The sequence below is a fragment of the Dendrobates tinctorius genome, unplaced genomic scaffold (genome assembly GCF_039654945.1).
Source record: "Dendrobates tinctorius isolate UK_male_01 unplaced genomic scaffold, ASM3965494v1 ptg000063l, whole genome shotgun sequence".
Classification (NCBI taxonomy): Eukaryota; Metazoa; Chordata; class Amphibia; order Anura; family Dendrobatidae; genus Dendrobates; species Dendrobates tinctorius.
The window spans coordinates 2,044,126-2,066,219 of record NW_027361731.1 but is presented as its reverse complement, the minus strand read 5'-3'; the positions used below and the strand labels follow the sequence as shown (position 1 = coordinate 2,066,219).

General features: G+C 47.8%; 3 protein-coding genes across 12 annotated transcripts in view; 2 read left to right on the top strand and 1 right to left on the bottom strand.

Annotated features, from left to right (window-relative positions):
- Window positions 1-22,094, top strand: part of LOC141094149 (uncharacterized) — a 454,882-nt gene that overhangs the window by 334,346 nt on the left and 98,442 nt on the right. The window lies entirely within an intron of this gene.
- On the bottom strand, window positions 2,147-7,408 carry LOC141094173 (uncharacterized). Of its 4 annotated transcripts, XM_073579932.1 has the most exons (6): window positions 6,781-7,408; window positions 4,271-4,670; window positions 4,117-4,198; window positions 3,449-4,038; window positions 3,202-3,364; window positions 2,147-3,087 (listed from the first exon to the last, which is right to left on the bottom strand). In XM_073579932.1, exons 4-6 carry the CDS (start codon window positions 3,561-3,563, stop codon window positions 2,154-2,156), a joined length of 1,212 nt encoding a protein of 403 aa, XP_073436033.1. In that variant the 5' UTR covers window positions 3,564-4,038; window positions 4,117-4,198; window positions 4,271-4,670; window positions 6,781-7,408; the 3' UTR covers window positions 2,147-2,153. The 4 variants fall into 4 exon arrangements, with proteins under 4 accessions (XP_073436033.1, XP_073436034.1, XP_073436031.1 ...); XM_073579933.1 differs by having other exon boundaries at window positions 3,449-3,662; window positions 3,758-4,670; XM_073579930.1 differs by having other exon boundaries at window positions 4,117-4,670.
- The window catches only part of LOC141094141 (uncharacterized), a 392,749-nt gene continuing 382,367 nt past the window's right edge, over window positions 11,713-22,094 (top strand). The window contains exon 1 of the mRNA XM_073579879.1: window positions 11,713-11,852. The gene's annotated coding sequence lies outside the window, so the exon portion shown is untranslated. The remainder of the gene's footprint in view (window positions 11,853-22,094) is intronic.

The window sequence follows — 22,094 nt, the reverse complement described above, 5'->3', positions numbered from 1 at the left end:
TGGGAGCATCCCATTTTGGAGGCGTGGAAAAACGGATCCGCAAGAAAACGGATCCAACGGATGACAAAACGGATGCAAACTGATGGAACGGATCTGTTTTGTTGAGGATCCGCAGTAAAATCGGTATGGCGGATCCTCAACAAAACGGATCCGTTCCATCAGTTTGCATCCGTTTTGTTCCCATTTTTTGCGGATCCGCCAATTTCAAATTTTGGCGGATTTTGACTGATGGCAAAAAACTGAAGTGTGAAAGAGGCCTTAGAGCAGGCTGTTTAAGGAGCATGAAGAACACGAATGGTGTAGTTTCTCCTAAGACACATGGAGGAATAATGGCTGCTGTTCCCTTCACAGTGTCATAATGAGACCATGATGCAACAGGAACAATCCCACAATGCCCTAGGAACTTCCCACAAGACATTCCAAATTAAACTAGAATCTATGCATTAAACGGCCAGCAGGTGGTGCTGTTACCTTACAATATGAAATATATGAAGGATTAATACACACAAAATTCTTTGAGATATTGGTGGATCGTGTTGGAGAACAAATCCGGAGAAGGGACACCTACATGCGGTTTTCTATATCACCGGCGGAGCGTTTGATGGTGACCCTTCGGTAAGTTATCTACCTTTTAAACTGTTTCAGATTCTGCAGGCTTTTATTGTTATGTTATGGCTTGTAGTTTGTATTAATTTTACTTTTTTTCCCTTTTTTTAAGATTCCTGGCAACTGGAGAATCCTTCACCTCCCTCCATTTCCAGTTCCGGATTGGGATTTCCACTATTGCTGGAATTGTACAACAGACCTGCTGGGCATTATGGGATTCTCTACAGGAGGAATACATCCCAGAGCCAACCCAGGAGAGGTGGCTGGAGATTGCAGAGAAGTTTCAAGATATCTGCCAGTTTCCAAACTGCATTGGTGCCGTGGATGGCAAGCATATCAGGATTGTGAAACCCATGGGATCTGGTTCACAGTTTTACAACTATAAAAAATACTTTTCTATTGTGCTTATGGCCATTTCGGATGCAAACTGCAAATTCATTACCGTGGACATTGGTGCATACGGTCGTTCTAACGACTCACAGGTATTCAAGATTTCCACCATGGGCCGTCGCTTGTATGGAGACAATTTTAACTTCCCACCTCCAAGACCACTCCCTGGAACAACAGGCCCACCAATGCCTTTTGTGTGCGTTGGCGACGATGCTTTTCAACTTTCTAAACACCTACTGAAACCATATGGTAGTCGTGGACTAACACACCGGAAAAGAATCTATAACTATCGGTTAACCAGAGCGCGCAGAGTGGTGGAGTGCGCGTTTGGAATTTTAACTGCCAAATGGAGAGTCCTGTTAACGGCCATGAAAATGAAAACAGAGACTGTGGATGAGGTGGTAAAGGCCTGTGTAATCCTGCACAATTTTGTCCTTTCAAAGGAACCAGTTTCCATCGATGAAAATGTGTATGAAACCACCTTGTGGGATTATGAGGAGCAAACTTTTCGGAGTACTGGTTCAGTGGCAAGAATTAGGGATACCTTTGCAGATTATTTTGTTACACCAGAGGGACAAGTGGACTGGCAAGATGACATGATATAATTTTCTTCATACCAATTGTGAGTAATTTTTTTTTTTTTATCTGAAATTTTACCAAGTGTTTGCTTTGCACAAGCATTGTGTTTTACCATGTGATTTGGTTAGTTTTACACTTTGCAGTGTTACCAATTGTTGGGTACCAAGCGTAAAGTTACCAAGTGTTATGTACCTATGTTACGAAGTGTTGTGTACCAAGCGTTTTACACTTTGAAATGTTCACAAGTGTTGGTTATCATATGTTGTGCTACCAAGTGTTTTTTTGTACCTTGTACACCACCGGTGTACTGTGAAATATTACCCAGTGTTGTGTTACCAAGTGTTGTGTTACCAAGTGTTGTGTTTACCTTTTACACCACTGGTGTAATTTGAATAAAGAAAGAAGCAAAATATAAACATCACAATAAAGTTTTTTTGAAAAAAAAAACTGTTTATTTCTGACAATTTGTATTAACTGTTTTTTTTTCTTAACTTTTTTTGGTATATTACCTTTTTTTAAATTTTTTTGGTATATTACCTTTTTTTTAATTTTTTTTTTTTTTGGTATATTACAACAAATTACAAACTATGATAATGTTGGGTGGAGATAGTATTGGAGGGGTTAACAGGGTTGACCACATCGAGGGGGGGGGTAGAGGACTGGGGAGGGAGTTGGTGAGGACCAGAAGTGGAAGGGGGGTTTAACATATGTGGTTGGGACGGGAGTGGATGGACAGATGAGGTTTGTGGGTACATTGAAGGTGTATGTGGGGGTGGGTATGGTGAGGGCATTGGGGTATAATGCAATGGGGAAGGTAGGTACTGGGAAGAATGGAATGGGGAACTAGAGAAAGGAGAGGGAGTGGTAGGAGGCGGGACGGCTGTGTGATGGATGGTGGTGGAAGGATGGACGGGGGAAGGATAGACAGGGGGAGGATGGACAGGGGGAGGATGAGATGCTTCGGCAAGCACTTCCACTAGAGCATTGTGACAGGCTTGCATCACACGCATCTGCTGGTGAGTACTTAAACCTTCCATTTGCCGGACAACAGATTGAAAAAAGGTATGTCTCGGTGTCTGGTTTGACTCTAAATTCATCTGTTTCATGTATCTTCTGAGTTCCATGATACTTTGATTGATCATGGTCAACCCAGAAGATAACCGTTGTCCATAAGTGTGGAAACCGTGTTGAACAGTTGAGTTTAGATTCAAACAGTCAGACAAGGTCAACCTTTCCTGACTCCTCAGACGCTGCCAGCCAGAACCAAAAGTTTGTCGAGATGTTGCGGCAGTGTCTGAGGGGTGGGGAACAGGGAACAAGTCGTCACCAGCAGCTTCATGTGATGAAGTCTGCCCTGCTGCTCCAGTGCTGGTGGAGGGGATAGAGGGATGAGACAAGAGGGTAGGTACAGAGGGGTCGGATACCTCGATGTGGTCACCGGGGGCGGTCTCACTAGGGATCACTCCAGAGGGACGCAACTCTGATGCAGACTCCTGAGTGCTGCAGATGGTGCTAAAAAAGGAGAAAAAAAAATGTATATTAAAAATATTGATATTTAATTTAAGTGTGCTGAAAAAAAAATTGGTTAAACATTTCTACTACAGGAATTGTTTGGGGAATATTTACCTTCTGCACGCCATTGTAGATCGCAGGAACACCAGGGCTTTGTAGTTTTTGTACTGGGGTCCCTGGCGTCCTCCCGACGAGCCACTCGGGGTCTGAATCTCTTTGTTGTAGTCCCTCTTGAAGCGATCCCGGAGCGACCGCCACCGTGTGATAACCCTGTCACCTGTGAAGCAAAAAAAAAAAAAAAGGTTTAGTATTCAACACTTCACATGCTGGAAATATAAGTTACTGAAGTTGTAATACTTACGCACAAAATCCCTGGCCCTCGCATTGAGTTCCTCCCAGTCGTCAATAACTGAAGAACAGACTTCATCCCAGAGCCGTCGGGTGGTTGGTCGGTCGGCATGAAGACGGTTTGCCATGTTCCACAGCGGCTCCCGGATTTCCACCTCATGGATGAGGTCATCAGTATCAATAATGACACCCTCCTCCTGATGTCTGCGGGGAGCACGCCGTGAAACCTGTGAAGATAAAAAACAAAACAAAAAGCAAAAAATTACATTATATTCAAACACATGATGTTCATTTAAACAATTATCAAAATAGGGTTACTTACCGTTTGCCGACCACCAGAGGCATCACCTTCACGACCCTGGGATGTCCTGGGAGTCACTCTACTGCGGGCACCAGATTCTGAAGACTGTGGGGGGGAAAAAAAAAAAAAAAAAAAAAAAGTTTGGATGGATGCATAGTTATGATGTGTGCACTGTGATGAATGTTTGTGTTGGGTGTAGCATTATGTATCTGTGTATGTGCTAAACTTACAATCTGCGCACCCCCTCCGTGTGTCTCTCCACCCTGCACGTCTCCTCCTGGAAGCTCCTCTGAATCAGCTTCCTGTTAAAACATAATAGGATAGTGTTTTTAACCACCCAAAAAATTATTTTAAATAAAAAAAAACAAAATTTTTTTTACCTCAGCTCGCTGATGATGTGAGGGGGAGCTTTCAGGAGAAGACATTACGGCTTGGGGCAGCTGCGTTGCTTCCTGAACTGATCTGCAAGTATAAACACACTTGTTAAGCTACTATACAAAGTATCATAATAAGCTTTCAGGCTTTTATACTTACAGGGAAAATGTTTGGCTGGCAGTCTCTGCTTCGGCCTGGCTGGCAGTCTCTGTTGCGGTCTGGCTGGCCCTCTCTGCTGCAGCCTGGCTGGCTCTCTCTGCTGCTGCTCTCTCTGCTGCGACCCTGCTGGTAGTGCTTGAAGTGATCTGCAAGTATAAAGACACTTGTTAAGCTACTATACAAAGGATCATAATAAGCTTTCAGGTCTTTATACTTACAGGGAAACTAATGGTTGCCTGTACGCCGCGGTGTGGCTGTTCCTCTCTGCTGCGGTCAGGGTTGTTTCTGCTGCGGTCTGACCGGTCATGTCTGCTGCGTTGTTGATCCCTGCTGCGGTCTGAATCTCTGCTGCGGTTTGGCTGGCCGTGTCTGCCGGTATGGTGGCGCTTCATTGTGTGAACTGAAAGAAAATGATATGAAAGTTTAGAAAAAACAAAACACACATTTTGTATGTGTAATTCCCTGAAACTAATTATACGCAATTTTAAGTGTTTGCATGTCTACATTCCCTTATCTCAGAGTGTAACCAGTGATTGAAGGTGTGTAATATTTTGTGTAAACCCACTTTCTTTGTGTTTTGTAACTGAGTGTAACCAGTAATTGAAGGTATGTAATTGCTGTGTATACCAGTTTGCATTCCCTGAAACTCTCACAGAGAGTGTAACCAGTGATTAAAGGTCTCACCGAGTGTAACCAGTAATTGAAGGCGTGTAGTGTGTAATTGCTGTGTATACCAGTGTTTGCATTCCCTGAAACTCTCAACAGAGTATGTAACCAGTGATTGAAGGTGTTTAATTTCTGTGTATACCCACTGTGTTTGCATGGTTTTGAATTCCCTGAAACTCAGTTGTGTATACCCATTTTTTTCATGGTATGTTGCAATCTCACTTTTAACCACACTTGTATACCAGAACACTTCAATTACCTTTATGGTAACTTAATTTTACCTTTTTTAAAATGATACAAAGGAGATTTTTTCAAAACAATTTATTTATTTATTTTTTTATTATTTTTTTTTCCAAAAAATAGGAGCTACTCTGCTCTTTATTTTAAATACCACAATACATGAAAAATAAAAAAACGCAAACACGCATAACACACAGCCAGGCTACACACTCCAGGTGTCTTGCAGGTGGAAGATTTGCAGCGGAGTTTGAAATTCTATCAGTCAGGCTGGTGTTTGATGTCTGGTTCGGTTTCTTCAGTGTGGCTGTTGCCAGATGTCTGGGCCCAAACCACATACAATACCATTTAGGCCGGTTTCACATTTGCACTTTATAGCGCAGCGATGGCCTGCACACGCCCGCCACTAGTCCCCGCCTACTACCGCACATGAACGCTTGCGATCTGCGCACCGTCTTTATCATAGGGTGCGCAGATGGTGCGCTGGCAGGATTTTACAGTGTGCTGCGCACTTTTGAAGGTGTGCCGTGCGCGCCAAAATGCAACATGCTGCGTTTGGCGCACAAGGGCACACCTTCAAAAGTGCGCAGCACACGGTAAAATCCTGCCAGCGCACCATCTGCGCACCCTATGATAAAGATAGGGTGCGCAGATCGCAAGCATTCATGTGAGGTAGTAGGCGGGGATTTGTGGCGGACGTGTGCAGGCCATCGCTGCGCTATAAAGTGCAAATGTGAAATCGGCCTAAATGGTATTGAATGTGGTGTTATTGGGCCCAGACATCTACATCAAACACCAGCCTGACTGATACAGTCAGGCTGGTGTTTGATGTAGATGTCTGGGCCCAATAACACCACATACAATACCATTTAGGCCGGTTTCACATTTGCACTTTATAGCGCAGCTATTTCCTGCACACGTCCGCCACTAATCCCCACCTACTAGCGCACATGAACGCTTGCGATCTGCGCACCCCATACTAAAGATAGGGTGTGCAGATCGCAAGCGTCCATGTGTGCTAGTAGGCGGTGATGACCAGATGGGACGGGGATTAGTGGCGGACGTGTGCAGGAAATAGCTGCGCTATAAAGTGCAAATATGAAACCAGCCTTACACCACACAATCACAGCAAGAAATACAATATTAAAGTTGTATGAAAATAACATGCAGTACACATGCAACAGAAAAAAAAAAAGATGGAAAAAAAAAAAAAAAAAATGCAACACACACACACACGCTCCAGGGGTCTTGCAGGTGGTAGACTTGCAGCTGGGCAGGCAGGTTTTATAGCTCTAGTTGAATCTTCTGTCAGGCAGGCTGCAGTCGGATATCTTGCTTGGAGTATTCAGTGTTGCTGGTGCCGGATTGTCTGGGCCCAATTACACCACATACCTTACACCACTCAATCGCAGCAATCACAGCATAAAAAATACAATATAATTACAGTTGTATGAAAATAAAATGCAGTACACATGCAACAGAAAAAAAAAATATAAAAAAAAAAAACCAGACATGCAACACTACACACACACACACACACACACACACACACACACACAGGCTACACACTTGCAGGCCATACACAGAAATGTCATAGGTATACTCACACTTGGTAAAGCTGGTACTGGCAGGCCTCTTGATAGCTGTGGCTGCAGGCTTGGTGGGTGTCTGGCAGGCTGGGTGGTCTGGCAGGCTGGGTGGGTGGTCTTGCAGGCTTGGTGGCTGTCTTGCAGGCTTGGTGGCTGTCTTGCAGGCTTGATGGCTGTCTTGCAGGCTTGGTGGTGGTTTGGCTGGCTTGCTGTCTGGCTGCTACTGCATGTCTGGGCCCAATTAGCCCATCTTATATAGTTTTGGGACTGTCTGGAAAAGTATCTTTTTTTCTGGGCATGCGCAGTGCGATTTTGCGGATCCTGCCGGCGGATCCGCCGCCCATAGGGGATCATTCTACCGCATGGCGGATGACGGCGGATGCGCCGTCGTCCGCCATTTTGACGGCGAAAAAAAACGTTACATGCTCCGTCCCCCTCAGACAGAATCCGCAAAGAATTTTGCGGATCCGCCGAATATCGGACGCAACGGACGACCATCCGTCAAAATCCGCCACTAATGTATCCCAATGGGGAAAATGGCGGATCCGCAACAAGAAAAAGCGGATCCGGCAATTTCAAATTTTGGCGGATTTTGACTGATGGCAAAAAACTGAAGTGTGAAAGAGGCCTAAGCAACTCCAGCACAGCGGATTCCTGCACACACTGAGGCCCCTGATCATGTGACCTCTGACTCCTCCCCTCCTGTGACCTCATCACAGGTCCTGTGCGCACAGAGCAGCCATATATGTGGAGTGCGGCTCTGCGGGTGGAGGTCGGTGCTGGAGGCTCCATTATTCTCTATGTGGAGTGCGGCTCTGCGGGTGGAGGTCGGTGCTGGAGGCTCCATTATTCTCTATGTGGAGTGCGGCTCTGCGGGTGGAGGTAAGTGCTGGAGGCTCCATTATTCTCTATGTGGAGTGCGGCTCTGTGGGTGGAGGTCGGTGCTGGAGGCTCCATTATTCTCTATGTGGAGTGCGGCTCTGCGGGTGGAGGTCGGTGCTGGAGGCTCCATTATTCTCTATGTGGAGTGCGGGTGGAGGTCGGTGCTGGAGGCTCCATTATTCTCTATGTGGAGTGCGGCTCTGCGGGTGGAGGTCGGTGCTGGAGGCTCCATTATTCTCTATGTGGAGTGCGGCTCTGCGGGTGGAGGTCGGTGCTGGAGGCTCCATTATTCTCTATGTGGAGTGCGGCTCTGTGGGTGGAGGTCGGTGCTGGAGGCTCCATTATTCTCTATGTGGAGTGCGGCTCTGCGGGTGGAGGTCGGTGCTGGAGGCTCCATTATTCTCTATGTGGAGTGCGGCTCTGCGGGTGAAGGTCGGTGCTGGAGGCTCCATTATTCTCTATGTGGAGTGCGGCTCTGCGGGTGGAGGTCGGTGCTGGAGGCTCCATTATTCTCTATGTGGAGTGCGGGTGGAGGTCGGTGCTGTAGGCTCCATTATTCTCTATGTGGAGTGCGGCTCTGCGGGTGGAGGTCGGTGCTGGAGGCTCCATTATTCTCTATGTGGAGTGCGGCTCTGTGGGTGGAGGTCGGTGCTGGAGGCTCCATTATTCTCTATGTGGAGTGCGGCTCTGCGGGTGGAGGTCGGTGCTGGAGGCTCCATTATTCTCTATGTGGAGTGCGGCTCTGCGGGTGGAGGTAAGTGCTGGAGGCTCCATTATTCTCTATGTGGAGTGCGGCTCTGTGGGTGGAGGTCGGTGCTGGAGGCTCCATTATTCTCTATGTGGAGTGCGGCTCTGCGGGTGGAGGTCGGTGCTGGAGGCTCCATTATTCTCTATGTGGAGTGCGGGTGGAGGTCGGTGCTGTAGGCTCCATTATTCTCTATGTGGAGTGTGGCTCTGCGGGTGGAGGTCGGTGCTGGAGGCTCCATTATTCTCTATGTGGAGTGCGGCTCTGCGGGTGGAGGTAAGTGCTGGAGGCTCCATTATTCTCTATGTGGAGTGCGGCTCTGTGGGTGGAGGTCGGTGCTGGAGACTCCATTATTCTCTATGTGGAGTGCGGCTCTGCGGGTGGAGGTCGGTGCTGGAGGCTCCATTATTCTCTATGTGGAGTGCGGCTCTGCGGGTGGAGGTCGGTGCTGGAGGCTCCATTATTCTCTATGTGGAGTGCGGGTGGAGGTCGGTGCTGTAGGCTCCATTATTCTCTATGTGGAGTGTGGCTCTGCGGGTGGAGGTCGGTGCTGGAGGCTCCATTATTCTCTATGTGGAGTGTGACTCTGCGGGTGGAGGTCGGTGCTGGAGGCTCCATTATTCTCTATGTGGAGTGCGGGTGGAGGTCGGTGCCGGAGGCTCCATTATTCTCTATGTGGAGTGCGGCTCTGCGGGTGGAGGTCGGTGCTGGAGGCTCCATTATTCTCTATGTGGAGTGCGGCTCTGCGGGTGGAGGTCGGTGCTGGAGGCTCCATTATTCTGTATGTGGAGTGTGGCTCTGCGGGTGGAGGTCGGTGCTGTAGGCTCCATTATTCTCTATGTGGAGTGCGGCTCTGCGGGTGGAGGTCCGTGCCGGAGGCTCCATTATTCTCTATGTGGAGTGTGGCTCTGTGGGTGGAGGTCGGTGCTGGAGGCTCCATTATTCTCTATGTGGAGTGCGGCTCTGCGGGTGGAGGTCGGTGCTGGAGGCTCCATTATTCTCTATGTGGAGTGTGGCTCTGTGGGTGGAGGTCGGTGCTGGAGGCTCCATTATTCTCTATGTGGAGTGTGGCTCTGTGGGTGGAGGTCGGTGCCAGAGGCTCCATTATTCTCTATGTGGAGTGCGGCTCTGCGGGTGGAGGTCAGTGCTGGAGGCTCCATTATTCTCTATGTGGAGTGTGACTCTGCGGGTGGAGGTAGGTGCTAGAGGCTCCATTATTCTCTATGTGGAGTGCGGCTCTGCGGGTGGAGGTAGGTGCCGGAGGCTCCATTATTCTCTATGTGGAGTGGAGGTCGGTGCCGGAGGCTCCATTATTCTCTATGTGGAGTGCGGCTCTGCGGGTGGAGGTCGGTGCTGGAGGCTCCATTATTCTCTATGTGGAGTGCGGCTCTGCGGGTGGAGGTAGGTGCCGGAGGCTCCATTATTCTTTATGTGGAGTGCGGCTCTGCGGGTGGAGGTCGGTGCCGGAGGCTCCATTATTCTCTATGTGGAGTGCGGCTCTGCGGGTGGAGGTCGGTGCTGGAGGCTCCATTATTCTCTATGTGGAGTCTGGCTCTGCGGGTGGAGGTCGGTGCCGGAGGCTCCATTATTCTGTGGAGTGTGGCTCTGCGGGTGGAGGTCGGTGCTGGAGGCTCCATTATTCTCTATGTGGAGTGCGGCTCTGCGGGTGGAGGTCGGTGCTGGAGGCTCCATTATTCTTTATGTGGAGTGCGGCTCTGCGGGTGGAGGTCAGTGCTGGAGGCTCCATTATTCTCTATGTGGAGTGCGGCTCTGCGGGTGGAGGTCGGTGCTGAAGGCTCCATTATACTGTATGTGGAGTGCTGCTCAGCGGGTGGAGGTAGGTGCCGGAGGCTCCATTATTCTCTATGTGGAGTGCGGCTCTGCGGGTGGAGGTCGGTGCCGGAGGCTCCATTATTCTCTATGTGGAGTGTGGCTCTGCGGGTGGAGGTCGGTGCCGGAGGCTCCATTATTCTCTATGTGGAGTGCGGCTCTGCGGGTGGAGGTAGGTGCCGGAGGCTCCATTATTCTCTATGTGGAGTGCGGGTGGAGGTCGGTGCCGGAGGCTCCATTGTTCTCTATGTGGAGTGCGGCTCTGCGGGTGGAGGTCGGTGCTGGAGGCTCCATTATTCTCTATGTGGAGTGCGGCTCTGCGGGTGGAGGTAGGTGCCGGAGGCTCCATTATTCTCTATGTGGAGTGCGGCTCTGCGGGTGGAGGTCGGTGATGGAGGCTCCATTATTCTCTATGTGGAGTGCGGCTCTGCGGGTGGAGGTCAGTGCTGGAGGCTCCATTGTTCTCTATGTGGAGTGCGGCTCTGCGGGTGGAGGTCGGTGCCGGAGGCTCCATTATTCTCTATGTGGAGTGCGGCTCTGCAGGTGGAGGTCGGTGCTGGAGGCTCCATTATTCTCTATGTGGAGTGTGGCTCTGCGGGTGGAGGTCGGTGCCGGAGGCTCCATTAATCTCCATGTGGAGTGTGGCTCTTCGGGTGGAGGTCGGTGCTGGAGGCTCCATTATTCTCTATGTGGAGTGCGGCTCTGCGGGTGGAGGTCGGTGCTGGAGGCTCCATTATTCTCTATGTGGAGTGTGGCTCTGCGGGTGGAGGTCGGTGCTGGAGGCTCCATTATTCTCTATGTGGAGTGCGGCTCTGCGGGTGGAGGTCGGTGCTGGAGGCTCCATTATTCTCTATGTGGAGTGTGGCTCTGCGGGTGGAGGTCGGTGCTGGAGGCTCCATTATTCTCTATGTGGAGTGCGGCTCTGCGGGTGGAGGTCGGTGCTGGAGGCTCCATTATTCTCTATGTGGAGTGTGGCTCTGCGGGTGGAGGTCGGTGCTGGAGGCTCCATTATTCTCTATGTGGAGTGCGGCTCTGTGGGTGGAGGTCGGTGCTGGAGGCTCCATTATTCTCTATGTGGAGTGTGGCTCTGCGGGTGGAGGTCGGTGCTGGAGGCTCCATTATTCTCTATGTGGAGTGCGGCTCTGCGGGTGGAGGTCCGTGCCGGAGGCTCCATTATTCTCTATGTGGAGTGTGGGTGGAGGTCGGTGCCAGAGGCTCCATTATTCTCTATGTGGAGTGCGGCTCTGCGGGTGGAGGTCGGTGCTGGAGGCTCCATTATTCTCTATGTGGAGTGCGGCTCTGCGGGTGGAGGTCGGTGCTGGAGGCTCCATTATTCTCTATGTGGAGTGCGGCTCTGCGGGTGGAGGTAGGTGCCGGAGGCTCCATTATTCTCTATGTGGAGTGCGGGTGGAGGTCGGAGCCGGAGGCTCCATTATTCTCTATGTGGAGTGCGGCTCTGCGGGTGGAGGTCGGTGCCGGAGGCTCCATTATTCTTTATGTGGAGTGCGGCTCTGCGGGTGGAGGTCGGTGATGGAGGCTCCATTATTCTCTATGTGGAGTGCGGCTCTGCGGGTGGAGGTCGGTGCCGGAGGCTCCATTATTCTCTTTGTGGAGTGCGGCTCTGCGGGTGGAGGTCGGTGCTGGAGGCTCCATTATTCTCTATGTGGAGTGTGGCTCTGCAGGTGGAGGTCGGTGCCGGAGGCTCCATTAATCTCCATGTGGAGTGTGGCTCTTCGGGTGGAGGTCGGTGCTGGAGGCTCCATTATTCTCTATGTGGAGTGCGGCTCTGCGGGTGGAGGTCGGTGCTGGAGGCTCCATTATTCTCTATGTGGAGTGTGGCTCTGCGGGTGGAGGTCGGTGCCGGAGGCTCCATTATTCTCTATGTGGAGTGCGGCTCTGCGGGTGGAGGTAGGTGCTGGAGACTCCATTATTCTCTATGTGTAGTGCGGCTCTGCGCGTGGAGGTCGGTGCTGGAGATTCCTCATTACTGTGTGTGGGGCACAGTAACCCCTTCAGACTCATATGGGGTCTCTGTGTGGTGTGAACAGTGACGTAACAGCTGTGGACAGAATGCGGCTTCGCTGGTTCCCAAATCCACATTAGATCCATTCAGACAGGTGCAGGATGAGAAGACAGAAACCCAGAGAAGTTCTCACACAATGTGATAATTTCTCTCTTAGCTCCGTTCCAGCACAATAATGTAGATACTAGTGATGAGTGAGCCACTCTCCACTACTCCATCAGGCATCGGAGCTCGGACAAGCTTGTTACTCGATTATCGCAGGTGATGGTGCGCCATGCTCGAGTTCCCAGCCAGTAAACATGCAGGGATTTCAAATATAGTGAGTTGTTTATGTGGCTCCCCTGAGGCTTCAGTCGCCACAGAGGTTCTGCACCTTCTCCTAAAGTGTAGTGCCCCACCATCCAGGTAAGGTGGGAACTCCTGACCACGCTCCACACCTGCATTCCACACACAGGATAGTTCAGTGGGGCCACCTAACAGCATCAGGCTGGGGGTTAGCAGAGCACCCCTCGTGGAACCCTGCTTCGTAACACGAGATGTGCTGGGAGGCAGGTGGAGTGAGATGATATAAAAGAGTGGGAAGAGTGAGAGGTAAGGGTGAGTTGGTTAGTGAGAGAAGATGGGTGTCTGAAGGACGTGCTGCAGCAGGTCCCAGTGATCTGGGCTGCTGGCATGAGAAACACCAGAGAAAGAGACTGATAAGATTGATAACCTAACCTTCCATAAGAGAGAGAGAACAGATTGGAACGAAGGAGAATAGAAGGACGGTGGGAAGCTGGTTGAAGAAAGATAGAGAACCCTTCCTGTCCAGAGAGCGCAAAGGCCGGGGCCCGGTCCCCGAGGTTGATTGGATCTTTATGTCCGGCAACAGACACCGGAGGAGTAGTGAGCCGCTAACGCCTTGCTCCCATCATAGACTTGGGACGCAACAGCAACTAAATAGAGAGCCGGGACGCAGTGAGGAGTCCCCGAAGCAGGCTACAGCTGTCTGTCATACAAGTAAAGACTAGGAACACCTAGAGAGAGGCATTCCAGGGTAACTAAGTACTGGAGTGCTTCGCACCTAAAGGCGCATTGGAGGAGTCGTTCAGTAAGGTACATGTTGGCGGAGTCTGGAGCCCTGACCTGGAGAACACGGTTCGGAGGCAGGCAGTTGAGTGAACTGCAAACAGTGAGTAAAGCTTTGGAACCGCACTCTCTGGTGTCCTCCAGTTATTCCCGCACCACTACACCTGGGTACCAGCCTCCATACTATTCTGCGCCTCTCCTCATCCATTGCACCTACACTTCCCTGGGACTACAACTCCACCTGTGGGGAGCTACACCATCTTTGCTGCACCACACCATCAGTCCCAGCGGATCTGCATGCAGCGTTGGCTCAACATCTTACTTGCCAAACATCACGGGTGGCATCACGAACTATTCTAATAAACTTTAACACCATTAACATCACCGCCATTGATATTGGGCGCCCAGGGCCACGGACCGGGTCACCGCTGCTGTGACACATTCCCACCTTGACACCGGCCCGGTACCGAGTACCCCGCTGCCCTGGGTGTGCGAGGGTGACCTATTTAAACTGGGGAGATTCTCCAACTGGGAGCGAAAGGGTATATGTATGATTGACCAGTTATATAACAATTCTACTTCAAGGACAGATGTATATCTTTGTACTGTGCTAGCCAGTAGATAGAATATTTAGAATTGAGAGTCCTCAGTGGTTGATACCTTTTAATGGCTAACTGAAAAGATGGTAACACATTGCAAGCTTTCGAGACTACTCAGGTCTCTTCATCAGGCTAGCCTAATACAACATCTGAAGAATCACATATTTATACACCACACAGCACAGAAATAACGCAATAGATAAGACAAGTGATGTGAAGCAGAATTGTCATTATGGGAGAGGGTTAAACATAAATATTGGAGAAGTTCATAGATAAGGAGCCTGAAGGTTTTATTGACCTCTGATGGGGTCTAGTTCTGTGTTGTGATGACCCCAGAAGGTCTGAAGAGCAAATTCCTTAATTGATGTAAAAAGACATAAATCCATGAGACACATTCATTCCTGCACTGAATGTGTCCAAAGTTTTCATAAATTTGTACTCAGAGACTCTTTTGTCAAGTCACCTTTTAATACAAGTAATTTAATGTCCATCATGCTATGGCCAGGGATACAAAAATGTTTTGCCACAGGTAGATCCATTCTTTTTTCTCTTATTGTGTAACGATGAGAAATCATCCTTGTTCTCAGTTTTTGCCCTGTCTCCCCCACATACAGACCCCCAGTAGGACATTTAGTACAAATAATTAAGTACACCACATTAGATGTGATGCAGCTGAGAGTACCTGAGATCTCGTTGTCCTGATGTGAGTTGGGCTCTTTATCTTGTCCGTGGTCATTATAAATGGACAGGTTTTACATTTTTTCTGGTAGCAAGGAAAGGTTTCTGCAGCTGTTGGGGAGGACAGGGAGCTTCTGACAATTATGCTTCCTAAATTTGGGGGCTGCCTAAAACACAGCAGTGGGGCGTCTGGAAACATGGATTGTAATCGGGCATCTTTTTGCAGTAAAGGTTGTAATTTCCGTGCAGCTCCTCTTAGCACCTCCAGATTTGGATTGTAGGTGACCACTAGAGGCACTCGGTTATACTCTTCTTTAGCTTTGTAATGTAGCAGGTGATTCCTTGACATTCTGGTGGCTCTTGTAATTTGGTTTTCAATTGTTCTCTGATGGTAACCCTGATTCAAAAAGGTCTTTCTGAGGCGACTAAGGTGTTTGTCTCTATCCATGGGGTTGGAACATATACGATTGTATCTGATGGCTTGGCTGTAGACAATAGAGTTTGTGTTTTTGGATGGAAACTGTCCCATTTAAGGTATGTTGGACGGTCGATTGGCTTCTCTATTTCATTGTTCTTTAGCTTAATGATGGTGTCTAAAAAGTTAATTTCAGTGCTGGAATAGTTGAGTGTTAAGTTGATGGTGGAATGAAATTGATTATACTGTTCGTGGAACATCTTTAGCTGTTGCTCAGACTCCGTCCAGATGATTAAAATATCATCAATGAAGTGGTAGTAGGCCAGAGGCCTGATGGGACATGAGGACAAAAAGTCACATTCAAGCTTGGCCATGAAAAGACTTGCATACTGTGGGGCCAATTTAATTCCCATAGCTGTGCCATTCTCCTGTAAATAGATCTTATTGTCAAATTCCAAGTAATTGTGGGTGAGGATGAATTTTGTGAGTTTCACCACAGGATCAGCATCAGTCTCTGTGTTTTCCATGAAGAATTTGCAGGCATTTAATCCATCCTGGTGTGGGATATTAGAGTACAAAGATTCCACATCCATGGTGGCCAGGATGGTTCCTTCTGGTAGAGGACCTATTGCTGCTAGTTTATTCCATAGGTTAGTTGTGTCCTCAATGTAGCTGGGTGTATCCTTTACCAGGGGTTTAAGAACACCCTCTACCCATCCAGATACCTGCTCAGTAAGGGTGCTCACACATGAAATAATAGGCCTCCCTGGATTTCCAGATTTGTGGATTTTGGGAAGCATGTAGAATGTCCCTATTCTTGGACTCTCTGGTATCAGGTCATTGCCTCTTATGTATCCGTCAGGCAGACCAGATACCAACAGTTGCTTGTAATAGTCCTGTGTAGGATCCGACTCCAATTTTCTGTAGTAGCGTGTGTCCATAAGTTGTCTGTTTGCTTCCTTCATATAGACTGTGTCACAGTCCAGTTCTTGGATCTGTGTCAGATTCTGGATTCCCTCATTTAAACCTTTTTTTTCCCTTTCAGGCCTTTGGGGCCTTAATATGGGTTTTTGCCCACCCGGTGGCCACAGGTGTGATTACATGTCTGATAGGTTTCTTTGCTTTACCTTTTGCCCCTGGTGGTCACTGGGGTTATTACATGTCTTTGGTTTCCTGTTATGATTGAGTCACCGTAGGAGGCAAAAACAGAAATGCTAGCTAAGTCCAGAAAACCAGAGAAGTTGGCAGCTATCGGATTGCAGACCCCTGAACCTATCAACACAACTAGCAGTAGCCGTGGGGGGTTCCTACGATGTCCTAGACCCCTCGATCACAGCCGGAGAATTAAATAGGCCTAAAGAAAGAAAAGGGGAAATCTAAACTGCCCCAGAGCAGACCCCAAAGCAATAGGCAGCCCTCAACATATAATGACGGTGAAGCAAGATGAAAATACTAACACAGACAGAAAGATAGACTGAGCAAAGACGGGGCCCAAGCTAACTAGATAGAAAAGGACAGGAAGGCTGCTGTCTGCAATCCGTGAAAAACCGTATGAAAATAAGAGCCAACAGACTGACAGTGAAAAAGGCCCTGAAGACGCTAGGCTTCAAAAAAGCTATGTCAGTACTCAGGAATATACTGAAGACAGAGCTACAGGCAAAAGGAGATTCAGCTCACCCCAGCAGGGAATGGCAGAATACAGAAAAGCAAGGAAAACAAAAAACAAAAATGCTAACAGGCAAAACAGAAAACTTAGCTTTAGAGGAGCAGGAATCAGACTGGTGTCCTAGAAGTCCACAGAGAAATCACCCGCAGGGCAGAAGGGCGTCGGCAGCCTTATATCCAGTCGGTGACTCCACTCAGCCAGTCATCCTCATTAGACTCAGGTGCCTGATAATCAGGCTCACTACCTTCCTTTACCAGAATAGGGAGTTCACCAGACCTCAGTGACGAAGGGGAAAATGAACTCACAACAGTTTCCCTGCTGATGTGACCACTCCTCCTTTGCTATATAAGGTCACATGGAGAATCAGCTGGTGTTGGTTATAGCAGGTCCTTGGTGAATTCCAACCACAGTGAAGTTAGCAGCTGGCTCTGAGGTGTTTGACCACTGCTGAAAGCTGATCTGGTTCTGAACTCTGCTGCCCGGTGTTTGCAGCAGAGAAAGATGGTGAAGGTAGCAGCTGGCTCTTAGGTGTCGAGCCACTGTTGAAAGCTAATCCGGTGATGTACTCTGGTGCCCGGGGACTGTAGTAGAGAAAGATAAGTCTTTTGTTGTTTTCCCCATTTGGTGTATTTTCCTTGTGTGTATTAGTACATCGGTGAGACCAGTGTCCGCACTATCCAGTTCCCTAGCAAGGGATAGGTGCAGGGCTAGTGAGGGATTCGGGTTTCCTGGACGGCGACAGGTGTAGAGCCTGTATAGGGAATGTTAGGAGTGTTTAGGGACACTGCCTCAGGGGAGTGCAGGAGGTCTCCACGTCCCCCGTTCCCTATTGCAGGGTCCACCATTGTAACTGTTTCCCCGGTGTTCCCCTTTTATCTTGTAGTTTCAGTTACCGACCTGTGGGTCGTGTCACACAGGACAGGTACACGTGACAGTCTGATGTGTTCATCATGACTATTGCACCTCCCTTGTCAGCAGGTTTAATGATGATTTCTTTGTCCAACTGGGGGTCTGTATGTGGGGGAGACAGGGCAAAAACTGAGAACAAGGATGAATTCTCATCGTCACACAATAAGAGAAAAAAGAATGGATCTACCTATGGCAAAACATTTTTGTATCCCTAGTCATAACATAATGGACATTAAATTACTTGTATTAAAAGGTAACTTCAAGTCTCAGAGAGAGAGAAGAATCTCGGAGTTCAAATTTATGAAAACTTTCGACACACTCAGTGCAGGAATGAATGCGTTGCATGGATTTATGTCTTTTTACATTAATTAAGGAATTTGCTCTTCAGACCTTCTGGGGTCATCACACAACACAGAACCAGACCGCAATCAGAGGGCAATAAAACCTTCACACTGCTTATCTATGAACTGTTCCAATATTTATGCTTATCCCTCTCCCATAATGACAATTCTGCTTCACATCACTTGTCTTATCTATTGCATTATTTCTGTGCTGTGTGGTGTATAAATATGTGATTCTTCAGATGTTGTATTAGTCTAGCCTGATGAAGAGACCTGAGTAGTCTGGAAAGCTTGCAATGTGTTACCATCTTTTCAGTTAGCCATTAAAAGGTATCAACCACTGAGGACTCTCAATCCTGAATATTCTTCAACAACTTCAAGAAGATTTTGACTTATCACATACCTGTTTCTATCAGTATTTACAAATCAGAAATGCCCTGGCTACACAGGGAAACACAGATCTGAGGATCCAGCATCATCCCCTAATAGATATAACTACTGCGACCCACAAAAAGGGTATGATATCCAGTATATATAAACATATGGCAATAAACCAGTTGGAGAAGCCCTTTATAAAGGTGTGCTCTAGGTGGGTGTCGGAGGTGGGCCCTATAACAAGGAGCAATGGGAGGAGATTCCAGCAAATGTTCCTAGGTTGTCACCGTGCGAAGCCCAGAGACTTTCCCAGATCTACCTGATTCACAGACAGGACCCCCAGCTTCCTACATAAGATTGGAGTGCGAACAAATGCAAAATGCCCTAGATGTGAGTGTGGGGAAGCTCATCTATTGCATATGTTTTGGGAATGTCCAAAGATAGGATAAAGTATTTGGGATACAACTCGCAGTAGATCCTCGTGTGTGTGTGCTGGGGCTACTGGAGGATGGCACTGACCCGGAGTCCCACCTGGCTATAGCCATTGGCAGAGTTTTATTCCAAGCGAGAAAACTTATAGCATTCCATTAGCTGGACTCCCGACCCCCGAATATCAGGAAATTGAAGGGGATGGTAAACAGTAATATCTGGTTGGAGGAAGGAGCGTATATGAAACGTAATGCGATGCACAAGTATGAAGGGATATGGGGAAGATGGCTAGATTCTCCAGGATCACCATCTGACCAGCTGATTAAAGGGAGAATTCTTCTATAGTATCAATTTCTAGTGGTAACATCATACTAATGCTCAAACGTGACGGAATATGGGAGTGTATGGACATAGAGACGAGATTCTCTGGTAAGGAGTTGGGAAAGGGGGATGGGAGGGTAAATTGGTTACATGGAAAAGGTACAACCTAATAATTCTGTATGGACTTGATAGAGCATATATATCTGACATGTGCTGTCAGCATTGGAAAGTGTATGTAACCATGGTTTGTTTTTCAATTTTTCCCACCATACACAGCAATGTTGTAGCCACGTTGGTTACTGACATTACTGTGACTGTCCGGCCGCTTCGGGTTTATAGTAGACCCAGTGACGCGATGCTCGGCACACCGTCCTCAGGAAGCAGCTTAGAGTTGTTATAGGAGGGAGCGCTTAGATTATTGTCAGCCCCCTAAGTATTATAAAGTTGTATCTTTCATGTGGCGCTATAGGGTGTATTTAACCCCTTCACCCCGAAGCCTGTTTTCACCTTCCTGACCAGGCCAATATTTTCAATCCTGACCATTGTCACTTTATGACGTAATAACTCTGGACGCTTCAGTGGATCCCGGTGATTTTGAGACTGTTTTCCTCAGGACATATTGTACTTCATGATAGTGGTAAAACTCCTTTGATATGATTTACATTTATTTGTTAAATAGGAAATTAGGCAAAAAAATTGGCAAATATTGCAATTTTCAAACGTTTTAATTTTTATGCCCTTAAATCAGAGATCAGAGTTTCATAGGTCTCTCCCAGTCACGCTGCGCTCTGCAATAGCGGTGATTTCAGTAACATCATTGATGTCATCACCGCTCTCGCCTGTCTCGCGGAGCGCAGCCTGACTGGGAGCTGTACATCAGCTGTCGTCACAAGCAGCGTTTCATGGGGACATCATGGAAAGGGAGTTGTGGTGTGAAAACACACCTGCTGCAATGGCTCGGACGCCTTTTATTAGCCAGCATTGTATCCCTTGGGTGTCACATGACAACAAGATCCCAAATGTCAGAACCAATACACATACGTGACATAAAGATAATAAATGATACAAGAAACAACAAAAAAGGGAAAGAAACAACCACTGCACATCCATAGAGTGACAGGATTATAACCTACTAATACTAGAAATATATTGCACAGGGGATATCGCAGCCAATTCCCACAAGAAGAATCCTGTAAACACAGAATTAGAAATGATTCTTTCTCCGCAGTTTCTATAGGACTTAATACATTCTTCATAGAAAAGACATTGAAGTTACAGATGACATTTAATCCTTTGGGAGAAAATGATTCCAGCAGTTTACCGAGTAAATCCCACCAGGACTGTTCAGGTAAAGACCCCAATATCAACAGGTGTCCCTTCTAATTGGGGGAAACTATCATCTCTAATAATCCTCAGACAGTTCTGACAAACACGGAAAAGTGCCCCTTTATGGAGGTGACAGAAAGTCTATTTAGTCACTTTAGCTTCATAGTATCAGCTCTAATACAATGGTGAGAGAGCGATTTACCCTGAAGGGTCACAAATTGTGGGGTTGTTATAAAATGTTATATTTAGGGGGTTTTTGTGCTGTCTCCTTATAAGAATCACAATGGGTATTCTTCCTTTTCCGCTGATAGATACAAACGACCCAACTATGAAAGATGGGTGTCATGATCCAGACCGGGTTTTGAGTCCTGTCTTCTCGGTCTGGTCATGTCAAGTGTTAACTTTTCCCAGCCTCAGTCTGGGTTCAGGTTGGCTATTTATCACCGCTGCTTCCTACAGGCGATATCAGTTATAGTTCTGTCTACGGCATGAGTAGCGGACTCTGTTACATCCTGACTTGTCCTGCTGTTATATCTGACTCGACCCATGTCTGTGCTATTCCCTGATCCCTGTCCTGACTCTGTGTGTCCCCTTTGTGTCTGGACTTCTTGGTACTTGAACTTGGCTTGGACCCTGACCTGCTTTTGTCTTTTGTCTTAGGCATATCTTCTCCTGACCGTTATTGATCCCCTGGCTTGTCTCTGACCCTGAGTTTGCTTCTTCCTTTGGTACTGCGCTACAGTGTGTTGCTTGACTCTGCTTGCTTGACTATTCTGCTGCCCCCTGTGGTGGCCTCTCTTGCTGCACGACAGGCCTGCTTTGTTTAGGTGCAGCCCTGCTTCCACTCTGTTGCCATCTAGTGGAGCCTGTACTGCAGCAAGTGTGATAACGGGAAGCAAGGAATCATGTATTACTCTCATAGTACAGTGCCCCCACACAGTATAATGTTCCCACAGTACCACCATCCTCAATTTTATTTTAACACTGAAAGGAAAGAGCTGGAGGCTCACAGAGTATAATCCTAAAATAATTTTTATTCAATTCAAAATACATCTATGGTGAGATACAGAGACTGCTAAGCAAAAAAATGGTAGAGTAAAAGACCACTGAATTAAAGTGCTTAGTGGCACAACAACACAGTACAATAGTATAAGTTACACTATCAGATATAAGCAAATAAAAACAAAATTGTGATGGGTCCATTCATTTAGCAATCTGAATTAGATGGCCGCAGCCATTAGCCTAATGAAATAGCTGGTAGAATAATAGTCATGACTCTGGACAGGATGATTCCATCTCCATCTTGGTCAGGTCAGGGTTAATTTAGTCCTCCTCTCTTTGGATCTGGGGCGGCTATTTTATGTTGGCACTTCCTGGATTTGGTGTCGGTGATACTTCCGTATCCTCGGTTTGTGGTTGCTGACCCAGGTTACTCGTCTGTAAACGTTGTGCCTCTGTGCTTGTGTGCTTTGCAGTGTAAGACCTGGTTTGTCCCCTGACTTTTGCCTTTGAATCCTGCTTTGTACTGCTCTGTCCCTCCAGGTTATCTGACCCTTTGACTTGTTTCTGTTTACTCTTTGCCATATCCCTAGGTACTACGCTGTCATCTGGCTTTTGACCTTTGACTCTCGACCCCTTTTTCTGTCTGTGCCCTGCACTCTGTGTGCTCAGTTTCCTTCCCTGTACTCATGTGCGATGACTCCGCCCCCTTGTCACGTGACTGCT